This window comes from Sardina pilchardus, chromosome 22, assembly GCF_963854185.1.
Source record: "Sardina pilchardus chromosome 22, fSarPil1.1, whole genome shotgun sequence".
Lineage (NCBI taxonomy): Eukaryota > Metazoa > Chordata > Actinopteri > Clupeiformes > Clupeidae > Sardina > Sardina pilchardus.
Genome location: NC_085015.1, coordinates 18,350,231 through 18,373,962, shown reverse-complemented (window position 1 = coordinate 18,373,962; position 23,732 = coordinate 18,350,231). Strand labels below are relative to the sequence as shown.

Below are 23,732 nucleotides of genomic sequence, written 5' to 3'. Positions count from 1 at the left end.
CTGTAACAAACGGATTAAATGACAAGAGCAATATGTCAAAGATGCAAAAACAGTGTTTTGTTTTGTTTTGCTCTTGAGACCAATTTGTGACAGCCAGACAAAGACAAAAGAGTCAAATAAGAAGACAGATAGACACAAAGACAGATAGATCGAGAGCAAGGAAGTGATAGTTACAGAGGTAGTAGTTACAGTGTGCTGTATAGCAGTGTGTGTGTGTGTGTGTGTGTGTGTGTGTGTGTGTGTGTGTGTGTGTGTGTGTGTGTGTGTGTGTGTGTGTGTGTGTCTACTGTATATGTGTGTGTGTGTGTGTGTGTGTGTGTGTGTGTGTGTGTGTGTTTGTATGTGTGTGTGTGTGTGTGTGTGTGTGTGTGTGTTTATGAGTGTGTGTGTTTATATATGTGTGTGTGTGTGTGTGTTTATATATGTGTGTGTGTGTGTGTGTTTATATATGTGTGTGTGTGTGTGTGTGTGTGTGTGTGTGTGTGTGTGTGTGTGTATATACTGTATGTATGTGTGTGTGTGTGTGTGTGTGTGTGTGTGTGTATATATGTGTGCGTGTGTGTGTGTGTATATGTGTGTATGTGTGCATATGTGTGTGTGTGTGTGTGTGCGTGTGTGATGGCCATACCTGGTGGTAGCCGTTATAGTCCATGTTCCCGGGGATCAGGAAGCCCGGGGCCAGGCAGTGCTCCCCCTCCATCATCTCCGGCTTGATGAACTCCTCCAGATAGGAGCGGCAGAGCCGCCGGTCCCAGTCGTCTGTGATGTGGCCCCCATACATGATCTCCCCGAACAGATAGCGCAGGTCGTCGTAGGGCACCTGTCGCCACCGCACAGAAACACACATCAGAGGGAATCTACACACTCCATATCGGCAACCCACGCTGTGTTGCGGCTCCAATGTGCTAACTGTCATATAAGTGCGTCGTATATCAACAACTCTACAGGGACGAGATGGGGGAAAAAAAGGACTCTCTAACAAACTGGTCAGTAGTGTATTATTGCATGGGGGCATGAGTTGAGCTCGAGCTCCAACAGCTAATGTCTAGAGAACATAACGAGAACGTTCTGGGAACCAAAGATGGCCAGCAGGGTCTTTGTCATGATTACAATCAAAGGACAATAACGGCAAACGCTGGACGATGCTTTTCGTCTGTTGTGCATTAGCAAACAAATGGCATATGCAACTGTGCCGAGCACTGAATTAATCAAAGCCTTGAGATATTTCAAAGGCCGAAAAAAAAAACAGACTCCGATTTAATGCACTCTCGACATCCGTGACAATTATCACCAATGCGACAGCATCAAGAGCAGTATGAAGAGCTTTTCATACTATCCCGCCTACTCCTCCACTCTAATGCTGTAAACATATTGGGCGTTTTGGAAGTTATTTAATATCCCGTAATGTAATACAATAAACACTATAGTGTATAATTGTAAATCAGCATACAGATTAGGCTTCACATGCAGTAGCCAGCCAGCGTTTCTAATAAAGGGAGACTCTTTATTTGTACGCCCTTGTGGTGCTTCCTATGATCAATGGCTTTCATTACGCGCACAAATCACATGTACGCTACGTGTGAGCCGCTGACCCCTCTTAACCCCTCGCTAGCCCCGCCGTCGTATCCAGCACCGGCCCGGGCTAGCGCCTGCGGTGGCTCTCGCCGCCTTCGGGAAGGAAGTGATTAAAACCGGCGTGGGCTATGTGTGTGTGTGCGCGAGCAGGTCCCAGCTGGGAGAGGGTTAATTCCTACAGTGTGACCCCTGGTAATGCCGCTCTCTCTGTGTGATAAAACAGCCAACGAACGAACGCTCCGGGGAAGGGTGGGGTGTGCGTGTGTGTGTGTATGTGTGTGTGTGGGGGGGGCACCATATGAGAAAGCCTCATATGGTGGGGACACAGGGCAATTTCCAGCAGCACTTTACAGTCCTGATAGGAACAATGGTGGACTAAAAGGCTTTTTATCTTTAATATAAACCCTTTCTGCAAGGAGGGGAAAAAAATATATTGTCTACTCTAGGACCTAGTTGCCAGTGCTTTTTGAAAGTCTCCCTGTATAACGGACAAAATATGTTGATACTGGGAGAGAGAGAGTGAGAGAGTCGGAGAGAGAGAAAGTAGAAAAGGTGTTCATTTTTAATTATGTTTGCCGAATAAAGAGCAAACACTCCATTTGAATGTTCCGCCGCAGTAAAAGGGCAAATGTATTAATCTGAAGCAGGTTTGGTGTGTGGGTGTTAGAGGCGAATGAAGGCATAGAGAGAGCTATGGCTCCAGTCCACTGGCTCTCCCTCTATCTCTCCCTCCCTCTATCTCTCTCTCCCTCTCTATCTCTTTTACCATCTCTATCTCTCCCTCCCTCTCCTTCTCTCTCTCTCTGTCTCTCCCTCTCTCTATCTCTCTCACTCTTTCTCCCCCTCTTTCTCTCTCTCTCTCTCTCCCTCTCTCTGCTGGAGTACAGAATCCAACATGCCCTTCACCTGCTTTCCTCACTCTGTGTGGAACTCTGACAGAAAAGACGGAGCTCTTAAGGGGGAGGCATGCAAATAACCACGACAGAACAGACTATTGTAATGAAATAACTGAGGCTTGTTCGAAAAGCGGAGTTCCAATGTCAGAGCAGGGCTGGAGAAAGACAAATGATACAGTCAAATAAATCTACAAAGTATCACCAGGAGACCACTTTTCTTCACTCAGAGAGTGTAAAATTTGATGGTGCAGATCCTATGTTTGACTTTCATCAGTCTCTCTCTTGTATAGTTTGGGGCTTATGCCTTTTCTTTGACAAAGTAGGGAGAGAGTGACGGGGGTTGGAATTGGAAAATGACCTTCAATCGCAACAGAACCCGGTTCCCTGTGGATTCTTGGGCCCAAATGTGGTTGGACGCTCCGACATGCACCAAAGTCAAAACAACAAACACAATCACAAAAGGCTCTGTTCGATTCTGGACCGGGCGGGATTTTGGCGCCTCACCTTGGCGTTGGCCTCCAGGTAGTTGTAGAGCACGTTGACGGAGATGGTCAGGTCGCCCGTGTTGAAGGGGTAGCTGCGGTTCCAGCCCTGCGGCCCGAACTTGCGGCGCTCGGCCACCACGGCGTGGAAGTAGCACAGCGCGAACAGGATGCTCTTGAACTCGTTCTCGCGCGCGCACATCTCCAGCGTGTCCTGGGCCACCACGAGAGAAGAGAAAAGACAAAAAGGATCGAGAGAAAAAAATAAGCGAAGGAAGTTCTCGTGAACGAGAAGGAGGAGGGAGAAATTGGAAAGGAAGGGATGGGAGGGTGGGAGGGGGGGTGGGAGTGGCAGACATAGAGAAGAGGAGCAGAGGGGAAATCACAACAGAATGGTTTTTAATGTCTGCCAATGTGACATTTGGCGAGCCGGCGAGGAGGGCGCGTTGAAAGAGAACGTACCCCTTGGCATTCGCTTTGTCATCTGCTCTCATTCACCAGGCTCCCAGCGGAGCGGCGTGGCGGCGCGCGAGGGGTAGACAAAAGGCGTGACTAGATGGCGATACAAATTCGGAGCCGGGATATTCGCTCTTAATTGTCACCACTTGTCAGGGCTTTTCAACTTGCCACCGTCCCGAAGGCTCATTATCTCAAATGACTTCAAAAAGGACACACACGGCGCTCGCGCACACACAGACGCATACACATCTACAGCATGTGTGTGTGTGTGTGTGTGTGTGTGTGTCTATTTACTTTTATGTATACAGAGTATACTGTGTAAGGTTTATACACAGTCATACACAAACACACACACACACTCTCCCACAAACATACACACATGTAAATAAATAAACATGCACATGCTGAAGAGATGGGCGGTTAAAATAATCATGCCAGTAACGCTGTGTAAATTGTGTGCGTAAATTCACATCTCCCTTATAGAGATCGCTAAGACATGTGACCAAAGTCATCAAAACACAAAGAATTATGGGTAGGTTTGGCTCGTCTGATGCCAGCCCATGTAAACCTAGTGTTCTGGGTCTATGATCTGGCATGATAATAATGAAAACTAAGCGTGAAAAAATTGTGTGAAAAACAGAACATAATCTCGCGCTTCCTCAGTGCTGCTATCCAAGCCATTCCTCGCCTTTTTGTCACCTCTGAAACATGACGTATACTATTATTTTTCCACGCTGGAAAACTATAAAAGATAAGCTTCATGTTACTCTATTTAATTTTATAACACAGCAGGTAAACGGCATTTCGACAACTGCACTTTGTTGTTCCCGCACATCAGTAAAACAACTTAATTTTGGGCCACCTATTCCCAAAATGCGTTGCGTTTTACGTCACGTTCTCAATCTCTATAGCCGGATCTAACAGCGAGAAAGAAAGAGAGAGAGAAAGAGAGAGAGAGAGAGAGAGAGAGAGAGAGAGAGAGAGAGAGAGAGAGAGAGAGACAGCAGCAGTGTCGAGGCCTTGTCTCTCTCCTTCTCTCTCTCTGCTACCCAGAGGAGCTGACTTGTAAACCAGCGGTGGAAAGGGCCGCAGTGTGTGGAGCTTCTGCTGCAGACACGCGGCATTAATATTCCAGAGGCGTCGCGGCGCTCAGCACTAGCACGGAGGAAGCCCACCACCAGCCACACTCTCCACAAGAACACCGAGTGCCCGTGGTGATCCACACGCACAAAAAAAAAACTACGACGGGAACTGGACGATATGCGTAACTCTGAGTTAGGCTGACGTGGACATTCATACATTTTCGGACATTGTAACATTTGGACATTTGGAAATGTTACAATGTCCAGATATTTGTAATATCTGATGGGTATGCAACGAAATGAAAAGGTAGCCCTGAAATTGTTTCTTGTGACACTTACTACAAAACACACAAGGATATGAAATGCGAATGGCAAAGCGAAATGAACACATTTGGTGACATTTTTGTGGGATTTGTGGGGTCAAAATGAGTCAGATTTTTTTTTTCTTTTTTTCGGACACCAGGTTGTTTGCCTCTTCTGCGTTAAAAAGGTCAATACAAAAAACCTCTGTCATTTTCTGGATTATGGCGGCTTACTTGTGTGGGAGAGCAGTTTTTCCCCCCTCCATCCCCCTCTCTCTCTCTCTCTCTCTCTCTCTCTCTCCCTCTCCCTCCCTCTCTCTCTCTCTCTCCCTCTCTCTCTATTCCTGGCTGGCCATTGATTTGCTTTCAAGGTGCACACGTGACTGGAATATGGTGTGTGGGCCGGCGCCTACCTGAGGAAAACCCTTCTCCTTTCGCCCACACTTCTGTTGTGTTGCCACGCGCGCCACTAATAGGCCCCGTTGCCATTAGAGCATCTGTGAGATGGCTCGCCGGGGAAGATGCCGGAATAATGGCACAGGTTGGCCCGATTCGTCGATAAGGCATGCAGAATTTTAAATGATCGTTAGTGGGAGTGCAGAGAGCCTGTGTTGTGCCGTTTTTGTGTGTGTGTGTGTGTGTGTGTGTGTGTATATGTGCGATAAGCACGACGGGCCGCGCTGATAATGTCTCATTCCGAGGGTGTGTGGGGCTTGTATCCTCTGAAGAGGATAGACTGGGAGAGAGAGCATGGAGCTAAATGTGTGTGTGTGTGTGTGTGTGTGTGTGTGTGTGTGTGTGTGTGTGTGTGTGTGTGTGTGTGTGTACGTGTGTGTGTGTGTGTGTGTGTGTGTGTGTGTGTGTGTGTGTGTGTGTGTGTGTATGTACGTGTGTGTGTGCATGTGGTCTGAGATTTGCAATTTGGAGTTTATGAGGCAGAATTCGCTGCCAGAGAGGGTTTTAAACTATTTAAAAAGATGCAAATTTAAACAGAAACAGAGCAGCATGAGGGATATTAAGAGATTGTGTTTGGTGAGCACCTTATATCTCTTATTACATTTTGTATCATTTGTTTATACCACGTTGATACAATTTCCTCAGAATATCCATATCCAGCAAACGTGCGACTTGTCCCCCCTCCCCCCCCCCCCCCCCTACACACACACAATTTTCACTATAATATAGACGTATCCGAGGCCATTTCAGGTCTTACAAGAGGAAGGTTCATTTGAACACAGGTTAAACTGTCAGACTGTGTGTAAATCCTCCGCCAGCGGGTGGCGGAACCCTCGAGAACCGGCCCGTCAGTCAGGCGGCCCCCGCTCCGCTCTCGAGCACCTTCCCCCGGCTCTGATTGGGCTCGGAGCTGGGGGAAATTACCACAAATCAACTGGCAATTCTACTGGCTTAGATTTACTGCACAGCTTTAGAACACAATCACGCGACCGCCGCAGATTTATAACGTAACGACGATAAACATTTTAGATGAGTCTACGCGGTGCCCCATAATTACATGTGCTCAAGGCCGAGGTCTGAAACGTCAGCATTTCTTTTTAAAAAATGGCATGACGTGGATATGATATTTTAATAACATGTACGGATATGGATATGGATATAGTATATTGATTTGACCCAATTGATACACTGCCACATCAGTGCATTCACATAATAACAGCAGATTTATGCCATAAATTATAAATATAAAATGTCAACATTTCAGTTGCTTATATTCAGAGTGCTTGAGTCAAAGCCCTGAAACATCATGAGCTTATTTCTTTTTACAAAATGGCCTCTAATGAAGGTAGGTACTGAGTACATGGCTCCATTATAACTGGGATGACATATTGCTGCATTTCTTTACCTGCGTTCCTTCACCTCTAAAGAAAGTAGGTACTGAGCACGTGGCTCCATTATAACGGAGGATATCACATTGCTGCGTTCCTTCACCTGGTTGAAGTTGTCGAGCGCCTTGTGCAGGTTGGCGAGCATGCCCATGGGCGGCTCGTTGGTGATCTTGATGGAGTTCTCCAGGATGCCCTGCGGGATGATGTGGCCGGCGGGGCTGGCGGGCGACTCGGCGCTGATGAAGACGCGCAGCTCCGGGTGGCTGCTCTCGCCGTGCTGCTCCAGCGTCTTCTCCAGGGTGCCCAGCCACTTGGCCACCAGGTGGATGTTCTGACCACACGCGTGGACAAAGAGAGATAAGCAAGCAAGCAAGCAAGCAAGCAAACAAACAAACAAACAAACAAACAAACAAAAAACGCATCTCAATACGCTCCTGACAAAAATATGATAGCACCACACAAAGCAATCTTCTGCTGTATAGAATACATATTAGCCACATTGTGTAGGGTATAAGCCGCAGGACAGTGTTTTATGCAAGTTAAAAGAAACAAAACCATATTAATACCACATTAACTGCCCCTGTGTATTAACCTCATAGCTGAAGAGATTTGTAAAAATCAATGCATAAACTGCGGCTAGTAGTTGGGAAATTATGGTAAGAGATCATAACATGGAATTCATGACAAATAGACGACACACTACCTGAGACTGTGGCACTCAAAATGCACTATTCATATAAACAGACCAGAATAGCACTGATCCAATTCAGCTGTGTAGACTTAGAGCATTACATCAGCACAGAACTGTGAGTGAAATATGACCTCGTGCCAAAGAGTGAAATGCTGTCGCTAGAAATATCATGGGCATCTGAATCAAGCACATATTCTCATTAGCGCGCAAAGCTCCAGGCCAGTGGCTAATTTTTGTGTGTTATAATAATAATTGTGGTTTTATGAGACCAACAGCCAGAGCATTTGAACGAGCACTTCAGAAAACATGATGAATGGAGGGATACCAAATGGAATTTGAACAGCCAAAGTGCTGGCTTAACAAACCAAATGAAAAGTAGCGAAGTTGCACAGGGCATGTTTAATTATGTCTGTTTACTGGTGTTGCTATGGCCCAGAGATATCAAGAGGCATGGTTTTCAGGCAGTGTACACATTGGGCTGCTTCAAAATAGGGATGTCTGCCAAGTAAAAGGTCATGTTATGTTCACTGGGATACAGAAACTTGGTCCAGGCTTAAATGTAGGCTAGAGCAGCAAGGTCTTTCCTGAACAAGCATCCAAAATGTCTGCAGTTTCTTTGAGGCATATTTCAAGTGAAATGCCAATTCCATTTAAGTTGGACGTATTAATTAGAATGTACTGGTAAAAGATCAGTCAAAATCATGACAATCTTACGTCGGGGATGAGAAGTCAGATTAAAACATTCATCATGATCTGATGAAAGAACTTCCAAAAAAAAAAAGCTTTTTAAATAATTTAATCTCTAAATCATTACAACGTGATATATCTCCCAGTCAAACCGCAAAGGCCTACTGTTTTATTCCTCAATATCCAAACAAGCTGGGTATGTGTAATATTAATACATATTGCTTTTGCAATGATATTGCTATTCATACTTCATTGCTTTGGTTTTATCCTGTGCTTGCTGCTGTTGGGATGAAAAGTGTTTCTGCGACAAAAACAACATAATTGCTCTGTGTAACCCAAATTAAAACATTTTTCAAATATGTGTGAGAGCGAGTGCACTGTCACTAAGTGGAAATTAATTTCTCATGAAGTCCCTTCACTCCCAGCAGTTTTAGACTCCTCTGCTGCAGTCGGGGTCTTCACAACTGTGTGTGTGTGTGTGTGTGTGTGTGTATGTGTGTGTGAGTCAGTACTGCCATAGCTGGCTTTTTCTAGTCATTGTTAACACCATGTTCTGTACAGCTCTAATGCAACCCAAACAAAACCTTAGGGAAGTGTAAAGACATCCTGTGGAGCTTCTCTCTGCTTCACACCCCCCCCCCCCTCTCCCCAGACACACACACACACACACACACACACACTATACACACGCAGCTGTCAAACCAACAAGTGCTTGGTGGCAGACTGTGAACAAGACTGAACTTTCTGTGCTATGGAAATAAATGAATGTAAGTGTGACATTGTAACGTTGCATATTTGTGCTAAGATGTACTGTAGGTTGCTAATATATTTTGACATACTGTACTTTCTGTTTTCTCTATGTTCTCTAAGTTGTTGATGCCTTTTCAATGGTCTCCCACTTCCTTTCTGATGTATGTCAAATGTCAATGCATTTCTCGGAACGCAGCTCTCGGTAGATTTTCCTGGAAGAGTCGTCATGTTTTCCTTCCTAACGACTAGAGATCAATCAACTCCATCGACTCCAATCAGCCCTTCCTGCCTTCACACATTCCACCATCCTTGTGTCCCTTTGTGAATTCCAACTCAGAATTCCGAAATTCCACCCACTCATTCGACTGGACTCCCTTTCCTTCAAGTGGACCGGACAGGGAAAACACAGTCCGCGGGATACTTCAGGCCACTCGATTCCCAGGGCCGGCGAAAATTTCCCCCTCCAATCTCCTCCATCGATTCCCTTCGCTCCCTCTCTCCGTTGCAGCCTCTGGATCTCCGCGTCTCCACGGGCTACGGGCCGAGCGCGGCTTCCCGCGATATAATTAACCTTCACTGGAGAGGAACTTGCCATTGACCCGCCCGCCGCCTGCTCTGGCTGGCTAAAGCCTGCATGGGTAAGTGGGGTGGAGAGGCAGGCGGGCGGGTAGGGCAGGGCAGGGCTGCCTCAGAGATGGACGGGCGGTGGGGGAAGAAAAGCGGCTTGGGTGGGCTCGGCTCGGCTTGGCCTGCCGCCGCGGCCTCAAGATAAGAGAGACAAGAGGCACTGGGGTTGCGTGTGTGTGTGTGTGTGTGTGTGTGTGTGTGTAAGTGAGAAAGAGAGAGAAAGAGAGAGAGAGTGAGAGAGAGAGAGAGAGAGAGAGAGAGAGAGAGAGAGAGAGAGAGAGGGGGAGAGATTGAGCGAATGTGTGTCCATGCGCCTGTGTGTGTGTGTGTGTGTGTGTGTGTGTGTGTGTGTGTGTGTGTGTGTGTGTGTGTGTGTGTGTGTGTGTGTGTGTGCTCTGGTGCCTTTTGAGGAAGATCGATCCAAAGTCTTATGCAAAGGTAATTATCTTTGTGGTGCCCATTCCCCGTGGCCTTAGCTGCACTTTTCTGCAAGTTGGGTGATTTGAAAGCAAGAATGTTCTTTGTACCCTCAGCTGCCATTCATACATCCATCAATAAAAAGCCATTAGGATTCCGCTAAGGTGCCTGTTTAAAATGCAAGAGAGGCCCCCCCTGGCTGAGAGAGTGAGCCGAACAAAGTGATATGTGTACTATCCTCTGGGTACGTCTCTCCCCGGACGAGTAAAAACTTTAAAACACACTGACAAGTGATTTGTTAATCTGTCCAATCCCACAGCAAAATGACTGAGAATAGAGAGGAGAGGGGGGAAACGCCGAGTCATTCCCGCGTCTGTATTAACTATTCCCACTGTTACTTTTGCCTGTTACTTCATCTGGTGGTCAAGTGTAGTCTGTGTCTCTATAAATTACGCTTTAAAATCAAACGCGTGTGACAGAGGTGCGGTGGTAATGTATGGAATGGCCTGTGGTGGATGGGCTGTCCCTCGGCTCTGACATGTGGATTGAGAGTAAGCGGTCTAATAGACTCATTAGCAAAGTGTACTTCTTGCAGTGTGTGTTTGTGTGTGTGTGTGTGTGTGTGTGTGTGTGTGTGTGTGTGTGTGTGTGGCTGTGTGTGTGTGTGTGTGTGTGTGTGTGTGTGTGTGTGTGTGTGTGTGTGTGTGTGTGTGGCTGTGTGTGTGTGTGTGTGCATGTGTGTGTGTGTTGTGTGTGTGTGTGTGTTGGAGTGAGTGTGTGTGTGGCCTGTGGAGCGTGAGGACACATTCCTCTCCGCGGCTCCCAGCGGGGGATCCCTGTGGGTCATTAATCACCCGGCAAAACACTCAGACACTTCCAGACAGAAACAGCGTCCGAGGCGGACCCAAACTGATGGATTCTCAACAACGCAGTCCAGCCCTCCCACAACCCCCCCCCCCCCGCCGACGCCCCCCCCCTCCCCCCCTCCCAAGTGCCCACTCCCGTCCACTTGTGTCCATTCCTCCCTCCATACCCCTGCTCACTTCAAGCCCCCAGTCCACTCCATCCTCCTCCCAAGTTCATTAAGGTGCAAAAACAGCAAATCACTCAATAAGCAGCCACTTAACTGCCCAGCTGCTCTTTACCCAGTTAAATGTACAGATACTATGTCTGAGGAACACAATGAGCTGCAGGCTCCAGTACGAGGATGAGGCTTCCCTTTTTTTGGGCTTTTTTCCCCATCCTCAGAGGTCTTAAGAGAAGCCTTAAGGCACTATCATGAGAGGTTATTTAACTTGTCTTTAGAGAAGAACCCTTAAACATGCTACTTGAAGCCCTTGTGTGCCGCCTAAGGCTCTTCACCTGAAGAACCCTTAAAGTAAAGCGTGGAGAACTCTGGTGCACTCTTCTGCGGGCAACTTGGGAGAGTGTTTCCGTTCGACTTTTCATTTATTTGTAAAGTGGCATCAATTATTACCATTGTCAAGGTGCCTTACATAACCGCCGGCACGAAGTCCCTAGAGCAAAGTATAACTCCCGTTTAAAAGCGGGGTTCTCGACTCCGGCGAAAGGACGCTGATATAGGCAATCACCGTACACTCTTCCTCGCCAGGCTCCTGAAGCAATGTGTTAATTGGCTAGAATAGTTTTACATATTTACAGAGTCGGGGATGGCCCGAGCAACGTGTGGAGAATTTGTCGGCATTTCACAAAAAAATCAAATGCATAGCAATAAAGGTCTACACCTTTATCCAAAAAAAATGTGTGTGTGTGTGTGTGTGTATGTGGGGGAGGGGGGGGTGTTACCTGCAAGATGACCCAGTGTCCCTCACGAGCAGCGAGGTCTAGTGCCTGCTCCGCTACCACCTCCTGGCCCTGGCCCAGAGACACGTTGTGGAAGTTCTTATTGTCGAAGGTGTAGCCCAGCTTACGCCCTGCAAGGAGAACGAGGGGAGAGGGGGGGGGGGGGGGGTGAGACTCTATTAGAGAGAGCAAATACATGAGAGAGGGAGAGAGAGAGAGACACTGACGGAAGGGAAAGGAAGAGAGTGTGTGATAGAGAGAGAGAGAGAGGAAAGGATGATAATGGAAGGGAGGATTGGAGGGAGAGAGACACTGACAGAAGAGAATGTAAAAGAAAGAGAGTGTGTGTTAGAAAGACAGAAAGAGAGAGAGAGGAAGGGAGGGAGGGAGAAAGTGAGAGAGAAAGAGAGAGAAAAGGAAGGAGAGAGAGACAGAGAGAGAGAGAGAGAGAGAGAGAGAGAGAGAGAGAGAGAGATAGTGAAGGAGACAGAGGGGAATGGCACTTGAAAAATGAAATGTTCAGGAGCTCAATTTTCAGGAGGTGTGTGGGGTGTGTGGAGTGGGGTGTAATGGGGCGAGGTGTGCAACCTTTTAGGTTAACTCCTAATTTTCACCATGACGCCACTAACGGGGGAAATTGTATTTAAAGAGCCACTGCAGCTAATTGATCACTGAGCTCTGGCTGTGATCTGATTAGCCGCGCTCTCGGACACGCCGAATCAATCTCCACGCTCTCCCCCCAGGAGCCGGGGCCCGGCAGAGAGGCCGCCGACACCGCCGCGGCATCGTCACGTGGCGGCCAGTGTGACGCGGTGCAGGGTCAGCAAGCCAACGCCGCTCTGGGAAAAAAATCTCTCTGAAATCTACACATGGAACCTGAGCCTCTTACTTTGCCCAGTTTTCTGTTCATATGCACGATACCAGGAAATGGGAGACAACATGCACGAGTATGGTAACATGAGATATGACACAATAGTAACTGAAGATTGTGTAAGTGAAGATCACTGTTACTAAAACCAAAAGCTATGTTTATTCAGACAGTTACAGTACACAAGAGAATCTGAGAATCTGAGCTTTCAAAAATCAATATCATTTTCTATATCATGGTTTACAATGAATATTGCACCTCTCTGTTATGTAACTCTAGGCACCCTTTAGACTCTCTCTGGTCATAAGTGAGTGATCAGCTGTGGTCTTTCAGCTATATTGACTTACAGTCGAAAGCCTTTGAGACCCAGGCTTGTGTATTGTGCATGCATAAAGCCCTCAGTCCAGCACTGCAAATGAATGAACTCCAATCTCCCAGTACAGTAGCACTAATTAGTGCCTCATAGAAACACAAGAAACGCACAGTGTTGGCCTGGCAGCAATGAAAACGGAAAAAAAAAAAAGAACAAACAGACAAACGCACCAACCAACAAACAAAAAAGGGCTTTGCACATGTCTGGTGCCCCTGGGAGAGAGAGAGAGAGAGAGAGAGAGAGAGAGAGAGAGAGAGAGAGAGAGAGATTACCGTGTTTCTCCACGTCTTTGAGAGGGTCCACGCCAGGAGAGAGGATGAAGAACATAGGAGTGGCCGCCCCAGATTCTTCAAAGGAGACGGCAAAGTCCAAGGATCGGCCCACCACGTACTTGCTGCCCAGCTTCTCCTCCACAAAGTCCCTGAGGGGCGGAGGTGTGGGTGGAGGGGGGGAGGTGTGGGTGGAGGAGGAACAGAAGAGAGAAGACACCGTCATCACCTCGCCGCTGCTACGCTAAAGAGCTTTGGAGGCCACCTTGTGTGGGCAGGTAGCGAATGATCTATGATCACACCTCGGCTGGGTAATCAGCCATTTTTTGGCACCGTCACGCAGAAAGAAAGAAAAAAAAGTAATAATGAACGGTGAAAAATGAACTGGAAAAATGTTATGCTAATGAGAAAAATAAACAAGCTTGTTGTGAAGGTACAAAAAAAAAGTGTCACCCAAAGGAATGTGTACACCAAACTGAACAGAGAAAATACAGTTGCACATGGTGCATGGTGATGACAGCTGTATGATAGCATGGCCAGTTATACTCACATAGAATCTGATACATAGAATAAGATCTGATGTACAGTATGATTCTAAGGTTTGATTTAGATTTTTATTATTGTGTAATTATAGTATAAAAGAGTCGCTTATTTGCTGTCAAGCACTGCTTATATGGTCTTACTTCTTTATTAGCAAGGTTGTGAGTTCATTAACGTATTCACATATGCATGAGTGATCCACATGGTCTATGTTAAATTGAAACAGAGTATTCTCACATTTTTAAAGACACAATTGAATAACTTTTCAAAATAACTTCGACATAGCCAAATTGTTGGAGAAATAATGTAGTCCAATGAGTGATAGAGAGGTCTGAAGGCTTTGCCAGAGCAGATATACAGTATTCACTAGTAACTGTGGAAATTGTCACTGTTGTGAGTTAGGAAGGTAAAATAAACATCCTGCAAACAAAGTCATTCTGCTCCAGATGAAATCTAATGTCTGCCCTCCGTCAATTCCAGACTTTTAAGGCGTTCAATACCCAAAACTAAATTGAAGATGTTTTAAGACTGTTAAGGGATCAGTGGGGACCCTGTAAAAGATAAATGTACAAAGTGCAAACAATAGAGGATTCAGAACAGCCCCCTCAGGTCCAACTACTACTGTTATCTTTTTGCCTAAAGGGCTTTTCCTGCTGAAAATATAACTTTTGTGGATAAACATACAGTTGATTCATTGATACACTGTTTTAGAACACAACCTGAGTCTACTGCAGTTGAGTCATAACGTGAAAAAGCCTTTGGAAAGGCACCTTAAGGCAGACCTGTGTGCCACCTCAGGGAGAGATAGACACTGTATCAGCACAGAGCAGCATGTCTCAGTCAGTAAGGTCTCCCTACCTCACGGCGTAGGTCATCCTGTCCGGCCTGAGAGCCCTCATCATACACAGCCTCTGCAGGGCTGTCTTGTTCTTCCACTCCTGTGGGAACTTCTCCTTCTCCGGACATTCCGACTCCACCAGCTTCTTCCAGCGCTTGGCCGAGCCCTCGATGTCCCGGTCCAGGTTCCGGAACTCCTCCATGGCGCACAGAGCCTTGGGCAGAGACAGAGTCGGGGGGTTGAGTCAGAGTCTAAATTAGTGTCTGATTGAGAGAAAAATAATACAATCTCATCTGAGTCACTCTAAATCAGAGTCTGATTACACACAACAATGGGAATGTTGAAATGAGATGACGACCAGAAAGAAATAAGTGAATAATAATAGTAACAAATGAACTAAAGGCAAGAGTTTATGAAATATGCTAAACCATGCCTCACCTGGAATTAATGTTGAATAATGCATCTGTGGCCTATTCCGCATGCAGTGGGGAGCACTTGACATGCAGGACCAGACTGTAATGTCTGAGTTGGGCTACTGCTGAACAAACAAACGATGTGGGAATGGGAGCGAGCAGGCGGCGAACAACGCCCAAAGGGGCTAACATGTTTCGAGATGAGGTATTATTTTAGGTGTAGCGCGCTCATCAAACATAAGAGCAGAAGTCACACGGCCTCTCTTTGCGTGGCGAAGACACCCCCATGTGAACTGGAGCGTCTTCATGCTTCCGTCCCTCAGAGCAGAGTGTTAAAGATGCTTAGGCAAGCAAAAAAGGAGGGGCTTGCATATTGTGGAGCTATATTTAAACCCTCCTCCCTTTTTTTTCTTTTTCGGAAGAGCTACGTAGTGACACACGCCCATTCCCGGCCGTCTGCTCCAGGCGACCAAGCGATGGGGGGGGGGGGGGGGTGAACATTACCAGGGGAGGAAGGTGACTCACATTTGGAGGCTGTCTTGTGGAAAATGTGCAATCCATAATTTATAACTTTACAACTTATTTTCAAAAAATAAGGGGGAGAGACGAAAATGATGAGGGGAAAAAAAAGTAATTAGACTTTTAATGACCCACCTTGTGAACAGAGCCATATGTGTATTTGCATAAGATTAGGAGGGGAAGAATCTCACTTGGGAAGCTTTTGTTAAGTCAGAGATAAAAGGAAATTAAAGTTGCTAGTATTTGTAATACTCTGGCTCACCGCCAACGTATCAATAAAACCTGCATAATTCACTAGCTTACAGTAAGTTAAAAGTCATATTTACATGCAAATCACATCTTGCTTCTTAAAAGCTATTTAGCAGATGAATGCATAGGCATACTTGTTTTAATGGACATCTCTAACTGTATTTAAATGGCATCATTTATCTCTGCCCCAATCTCATCTTCACACTAATGGCACTCAAACGCACATCACTTTAACAAAGTGGAGAGTGACCAAAAGTATAACCAAAACACGCAGCGCAAATTTGCTGCTATCTCTTAAGTGGAAAACAGGGGCAGTATTTGTGTCAGTGTGACACAGAATATGTAAAAAATCACACTTCAAATCACATAGGCCTATCATCACATGAAGAAGATAACAGAAGAAGCTGAAAAGCAGCAAAGCAGTTTTTTTTCATGATGGCATGAATTTGTTTGCATTGCAGATTTCATGGTTGATTACTACCGTATTGAAAAATAACAGCCTCCAATTTAATGCAGTATTGTGAGAATGTGTTGTAATGGACTGTGACAGACTGGATCTCCCTCTGCCACTGTGGGCTCATCAATTTTGTAAGACCTGTGAAAAGTGATAGGGATCCTCTCAAGTTTAGTCTGTGGCACGCCAGCACACAAACCTGCAAGCGGAAGCAAAATTCTCTCTCCCATCCATCTTTAAATCAAATTCTCTGGCCACTTAAGATGTCAGATTGTGCGTGGGTTTCAAAGCACCGACTGCCACTCTCATAGGTGATAATGGAAGATGAGGAAGAAAGTTTGATGAAAAATTCATATTTTATGGTCCAAATGAAAGCATGTGGGAACCATCATTTTCGTGAAATGGTTTCATTTTCAGGCTTGAGTCAATTGGATACTGAAGGTGGAAGAATTGTAATTCTACGTTGAAGTATGCAAGCCTTGACCTGTTCCCAAAAGCATAAGCCTACTTAAAAGCACGTAGAAATACCTCAAAAAGATAATGAAGATGCATCACGAGCCTAACAAGCATTACAGGACCAACATTATTTCCTGACATTCAAGTTTTTCATGAAAATGTGGTAGTTAGTCAACCAGAGACTGAGAAATTGCCATCACAGGATCTGAATAAAACACAAGCCCACAGGCTGTGTAAAACAAGAGGCAGTGGAACCTGGGACCTTTATGTATCCCAAACCTCTGGATGGGGCTAGCTAAATTAGCATGTGTACCCTCTTGTAGCCAGGCTCCAAAAGACTGACCTAACTTGATGGCGCATTCTTTTTTTGTTCTGAAATATTCATGGGCCCGGGCGAGCCTCAGCTCCACACTGTCACTGTGCGTTAGCCTGCATCTTAGCGGACATGACAACAGAGTGAGGCTTCACACTGCTGCTTCTCGGAAGATGTCCACTCGAAAGCTAACATGGCTAACATCTGTCATTCGAAGGGCCTGTGTCACAAGCAGCCTGAATAAAACATGACGCTTTTCGGGCACTCAGACCAGACGGACGACGAGCGGCCGCCGGCAACATCAACACTTCCAGGTGACTTTGTCAGCATTCAGGCTAAGAGCTCAGTCAACTAAACCTGATTACAGGATTTAGATGCAAATTAGCCTGATGAAATTTCAGTCTCTGTTCAACTCACTGGGCTGAAATGTGAAACACCAAAGCATAAAAAGGTCTCATGGCTCACAAAGGCCACCGTAGTTCCTTTAATAGCTGAATTATTATTCGTCACAAGGGCTCTGTATTCTCCTTTGCTTGCTCTCACCTTAATTCCACCCCACGAGTGATTGGACAAGAAGTCAACAGGGGAAGACACCCCGGGCTGCACAGGGTATCGTAACAAGAAGTCCAGCTCGGTGGGATTGATCTCTTTATTCATTAGCAGAATCTGGCATTGAGAGACAGATAGAGAGAGAGAGGAGGAAGAGAGAGAGAGAGAGAGAGAGAAAGGTCAGTATGCATTCCTGATGCTGTTTGCCACACTTACTCAAAGGGGGTACATGCACAATAACAGATAATGCTATAATATAATCTCTTTATTCATTAGCAGAATCTGGCTTTGAGAGACAGATAGAGAGAGAGAGAGAGAGAGAGAGAGAGAGAGAGAGAGAGAGAGAGAGAGAGAGAGAGAAAGGGAGAGAAAGGTGTGCATTCCTGATGCTGTTTGCCACACTTACTCAAAGGGGGTACATGCACAATAAAATATACTGCTAGCTAGCTATCACTGCACTGTACAAGATAAGCCAATAAAGATCAAAATACGGATAAAAGATGGCTGATTAATTCTTCAACAAACACACAGTGTGTGCGAAGCCTTCCAAACAGACTCAGTCGTGGAGAAAAGCGCTGTAGCCATTCTGGTGCTCAACCTGTTTTCATTTCAGACCACGGCTTTGGCCTTTAACCACGGCACTGGCATTCAAGACAACTTCCTACGAGGGCTAAATTGTCTTCCTGAGTGTCTCTTTGGTATATAAAAACACTCAAAAGTCTTGCCCTGCAGACAAGCCCTTCCCAGTCTCGAGAACCCCTGTATCCTCTAATGTCTCTGGACCTCTTACTGTGACAATGATGGGATTTTTTTTTCCCCGAGTGAAAGTCTAGGATGCTCAGAGCATTTGTATGTTTTTTTTTTTTTTTGGTGACAGCGGTATGCATCTAACCTGGAACACCAGCTGGGCAATGTAGGTGAGTTTGTCGCACTCGAACAGCCCTCGCGTGGTGTACTGGTACACGGAGAAGGTGATGCTGTCGATCAGGTTGGAGACCCGCTGCTTCAGCACCTCGTCGGCCGTGGCCTTCAGTACGGCCTTCTGGAACACCACGCTGAAGGCCTGTTATTGACACACACGCACACACAGACACACGCACGCACGCAGGCACACACACACGCACGCACGCACACACAGACGCACGCACGCACGCACGTACGCACACGCACGCACACACACACACACACACACGCACACATGCACACCACACACACACACACACAGACATACACAGACACAAAGGCATTGGCGCGAGATACACTCTTGATATAGATGCAGTACATTAATAATGCAGGTGTCTAGGTTAAGCTACTTTGTATAGGGTGTACTACTGCTCCTCTATCCAATGAATGTGTTGGTCAATACTTTTGTAGCTGTATACATTTCTTCATTTCATTTCTAAAGACAAAAAAAACCTTTTATAATAACATCGCAATAATCAAGCTGGGACCGTCTCATTCAACACAAAATCAATATAGAGGCCCTTGAGAAAGAAGGGAAATGATTTACTTTTGTCTTTGACAGAAACCTGATGCAGGCTGCCCTAGCTCTTAGAGCCTGAGGCCAAGGGATAACATTGAGCATCACCTATGTCTACTGTATGTGTACATGTGCAATGCAATAGAGGAGGTACACTTTGTGGAGCAAAGTGAGCAAAATGCAGGATCATAAAACCCTAATAAAATCTGACAAAACATGAGAAGGAACACACACCCATTGAATCATACTCTAATAGAATGGAGGAGAGGAAAGCAATATTGCTTGGCAAGACAGCACCCCCTCACAACAAACACACACACACACACACACAATACAAAACATTTCCATCATCCCCAGACAAACTCATTCCCTGCCTCTCTCGCACACGCTCACATACATGGACAGACACACAAACAAACACCCACCCACCCCCCAAATTGCCCCCCCCCCCCCCCCCCCCCATCACGCCCCGACGCAATAAAGCGCGGGGTACCTTGAGAGAGAACTGGTACATGGGGTGGATCTTATTGAGGTCGTTCATTATGAAGTAGAGCAGAGAAGCCCTGGCGGCGGCCAGCCTGTAGTGCTCCCGGGCCTCATTGATTTGCACCTCCGTCACCTTGGCCTCCTTCACCTGAGACAGAGAGACAGAGAGAGAGAGAGAGAGAGAGGGAGAGAGGGAGAGGGGGAGAGGGGGAGAGGGGGGGTATAGAGAGAGAGATGATAGAGAGAGAGAGAGAGGGGTGGTATAGAGAGAGGGAGAGAGAGGGAGTATAGAGAGAGGGAGAGAGAGAGGGTATAGAAAGAGAGAGAGAGATAGGGTGAGAGAGAGAGAGGGAGTATAGAGAGAGGGAGAGAGAGGTAGGGTGAGAGAGAGGGGGAATAGAGAGAGGGAGAGGGAGAAATAGGGTGAGAGAGAGAGGGAGAGAGAGATAGAGAGAGAGATAGGGTGAGAGATAGGGTGAGAGAGAGGGGGAGAGAGACAGAGAGATATGGTGAGAGAGATATAGAGAGATGGAGAGAAATAGAGTGATGGATAGATAGACAGAGATGAAAAAGAGAGGGGAAGTGAGACAGAGAGAGAATGAAAGATGAGGAGGGAAGAGAAAGTAGGGTCGAGAGAGAGAGAGAGAGAGAAAGAGTGAGATTGACAAGAGAGGGGGATAAAACAGAGAGAAAGGAAAGACAGTGGGTGTGGCAAAGGTAGGAATTGAGAGGGATGGAGTGAAAGTGAGATTAGGAGGGAATGAGAGAGAGATAAAGATAGAGAGAGAGAGAGAGAGAGAGAGAGAGAGAGAGAGAGAGAGAGAGAGAGAGAGAGAGAGAGAGAGAGAGAGAGGCGCCTCACAGAGAAAGGGGGCAGATAGATAAGGGGGCCCGATCATAATCATTAATGCGATAACATCTGATTAAAAATACTAATTGAGGCAGAGGAGGAGGAGTGATGAGGCCCTCTGAATGAGATGGAGGTGCCCTAATCAATTCCCCCTGCTGCCAGATGAGACGCGGCCCTAGGAAGGAAACTGTGAGAGATGGAGGTATTTGCCGTGCCAAAAAAACGCCGCCACCGCTGCGCAAATAAGACCTCCACTCCGCTCTGCTCGCCAAGGTGGCCTGCAAAATGTAGATACCGTCCGCGGCGTCTGTGTGTGTGTGTGTGTGTGGCGTGTGTGAGCACAGCTGTTTGAGGGATGTGAAGAGCAATATTGAAATACGGCGGTCCTATTCACCACCAATATAACCTGCAAACTAAACATTGACTCTCAGATCTTCGCCGAGGCCGCTGCTCCTGCTCACCAAAAAAGGGAGAAGATAATATCCTGCCTGCAGTGGGCTCTCTGGCGGCTCAGGTTTATGGACATGCAGCAGGCATAATTTAGAAGACTGTTACTCATACAGCAGGACACAGAGGGATTGTTACAGTAGTCTGTGGCTGTAATATTCCACCATCTGTAAACAGACTGTGCTCCGTTTGGTGCTGTTATAGCCCCTTGTGTTTTATTGGCTTGTAATAAGAAAAAAAAAATACTGCATAGTCAATGCGTGTTGTAAATATACAGTACGCACTATACTATCACATGGTGAAAATATAGCAGTCACTGGAAAGTGTGTTTTCTAAGGAGATGCACTTGATTAACCACACTACTGGAAATGGACAGCACGAGGGCTATTTGGACACATCCATGTCCAGTCCTTCATTATGTCTTCTCCATGCCTATGCAGTTCGTAGCCTCGGTGCAGATGCCTGATTTCAGCATCTCGTTTTATCACTGCTCTGGGTACTATTTGATCCTCGATGTGGATAATGAACTTGCGTACAGAACAACACTTCTTTAAGCCCTGGTGACAAGGTGGTGATGCATGATTCTGATCTGATGACTTAGAGAGACGTATTGGATTTACATCATCACTGTTTTCACAAACAAACCTGTGAGTATGTGCATGTGTTATACTCTGTATCCAAGCAGACATTTTTTTATTAGAGAACTAATTGGTGAAAACTTTGGGTCGGGATGCGCGACGATGCGTTACCTTCTCTTCAATTTCTGCCGCGGTCCGTTTGGTTATCTCCAGGTTTTCCACCAGCTCCGTATCCCCGAGGAAGTTTCCAGAAGCCGAAGACAGCCGAGACAGAAGGCTGTCCTCCAGCGTCTTCAGCGTGATCTTGAATCCGTTCTGCTGCTTCGTGAGGTTGGACTGGCACAACACAGAGATGAAACGGCAATCACACAACAAGAATGGCAGACAGAAAAGACACTGACGTCAGCGCAAGTGATATATTATTCATCCGGTAGCCATGAAGGTAGGGGCCGAAGTGGGTTTGAGAACTTAAGATGTCAGAGACATCAGTCAGGGCTGTCATGATGCTACCATGTCGACTGTGAACCATGAGACTCAAACTTGAGTGCAAATATACAGCACACAATATACAGCATACAATATACATTACATTTCACATCCATATAGACCAGTCATTGGCAACCTATACCGCACGGATTCAGCTCTGCAGTCTAACAACAGTGAAGAGACAAGCCGAGACGAAAATGAAAGGAAAAGCTTTTTTTTCTGCTCTCTCTTGAGAAATTGCTCCAGTACATCTTCCACTTCTGCCATTACTCAAGAATCCTCAGGGATCGTCACTTTCTTTTTTTTTTCATCCTCTTTTTTGTCCTCTTGGCAATCAAAAATCCTCCTGCTGATTCCACTCAAGCTGCCTCTCAGCGAATCCGAAACCCTACAGGCCACTGGCTGGGCCGCCCTTCGCTCAGGAAACTTTTTTTCACCCCCCCTTCCAGCCGAAATTGAGGACTCCATCAGAGCTTGCATTCATTATTCCACCCGCATAGCAGATTTGCCGTTGAAATTCTGTTTCTATTAAATGTTTCACAGAAAAATACCATTGGAGGAAAGAAGCGAGGTGCAGAGACACTACAGTGTAAAGGAATGAGTGTATAATTGTATGGTGACATGGGGGGGGGGGTGGGGGGGGACGCGAATGCCTGCTTTGGGAGCTCGGCCTTGACCATAGAGGAAGCGCAGGCAGTGCGACCGCATCTGAAATTTTAATGAGTCAGTTATGAACACGCCGGTCTCCTTTGGCGCTCCGTAAATCTAATTACCCTGGACCCCGAAAAACAAGCAATTAACCAGTCAGCAGAAAGCCTAATTGGGATTAAAACGAGATAATGCACTCAATGCTATCATTTCGGGCGAATCGCGCTAGCAAAAAAATACACACACACACACACACACACACACACACACACACACATGAGAGTGCAGTCGGCAGAGTTTCATAGAGGAAATGAGGCAATTTTGCCTCATTAACAGAGACAAATGCACCACAACAAAAGAGGTCTGTGCGATAGGGGACTGCGTTCGAGGCACACTCTGGAGGGACAGATGACATTTTCTGGCCAGTTTCTTGGGGGGGGGTTTCAAAGCACACCGCACACACAGATTTACACCGGAGCTAACGCACGCCTCAGGATCCATAACAAAAAGCGCATTTCGCAACGATGCGTTTTGAAAAGGGAACATAATATCATTACATTACCCCCCCCCCCCCTTTAAATATCAGTGTGAGGACACAACAGAGGGGTTCAGGGCACTGAACCTCTCCGGAATCTTCCGTCAGTCATGTGTGAGACTGACACATATTCTAAAGCAGCACTAACGCCTCATCACAATAGCATAAGACGCATAAACGGGCCGCAACAGTGTGTGAAGTCTGTATGTGTGTGTGAGTGTGTGTGTGTGTGTGTGTGTGTGTGTGTCTGTGTGTATGTGTCTGTGTGTGTGTGTGTGTATGTGTGTGTGCGTGCGTGCCTGCGTGCGTGCGTGCGCGTGTGTGTGTGTGTGCGTGCGCAGTTCACGAGGCAAAAAAAAAACACACACAAGACGTTGAATCCAACACCTCATTACTGTGCTGCACCCCATAGCAGGTGCGCTGACATTGTCACGCTTCTTTGGCAACTTTCAATATTAATTAAGATGATAAGCGCGTAGCGGATCACTTTTTCCTCCGTGCCCCCTTTCCCAATATCCACCCCCCACCACCCCCCTTCTAACCATTTCACTGTAATGCTAATTAAACAAGCTTCATTAAGTCACATTTCACTTTCCCTTTCTCTCTCTCTCTCGCTGAGGGGACAGCCGACTCAAAATAACTGCCCCCTCCTCCCCGCCCCTCCTCCCCTCTCCTCCGTCTCCCCGCTCGCTCCATCCTCTCTCATTAAAAATGCTGATTTGTCCATGGATGAAAGCCTTCAGGTTGGAATTTAAGTACAGCCTGC

General features: G+C 46.4%; 1 protein-coding gene across 1 annotated transcript in view; it reads right to left on the bottom strand.

Annotated features, from left to right (window-relative positions):
- The window catches only part of dnah9 (dynein, axonemal, heavy chain 9), a 110,433-nt gene that overhangs the window by 11,965 nt on the left and 74,736 nt on the right, over positions 1 to 23,732 (bottom strand). The window contains exons 55-64 of the mRNA XM_062527016.1: positions 21,469 to 21,633; positions 19,430 to 19,570; positions 18,349 to 18,519; positions 17,451 to 17,573; positions 14,524 to 14,717; positions 13,129 to 13,277; positions 11,619 to 11,746; positions 6,744 to 6,971; positions 2,976 to 3,167; positions 629 to 820 (exon numbers count right to left, since the gene is read on the bottom strand). Of these exons, the coding sequence (XP_062383000.1) occupies positions 629 to 820; positions 2,976 to 3,167; positions 6,744 to 6,971; positions 11,619 to 11,746; positions 13,129 to 13,277; positions 14,524 to 14,717; positions 17,451 to 17,573; positions 18,349 to 18,519; positions 19,430 to 19,570; positions 21,469 to 21,633 (1,683 nt within the window). The remainder of the gene's footprint in view (positions 1 to 628; positions 821 to 2,975; positions 3,168 to 6,743; positions 6,972 to 11,618; positions 11,747 to 13,128; positions 13,278 to 14,523; positions 14,718 to 17,450; positions 17,574 to 18,348; positions 18,520 to 19,429; positions 19,571 to 21,468; positions 21,634 to 23,732) is intronic.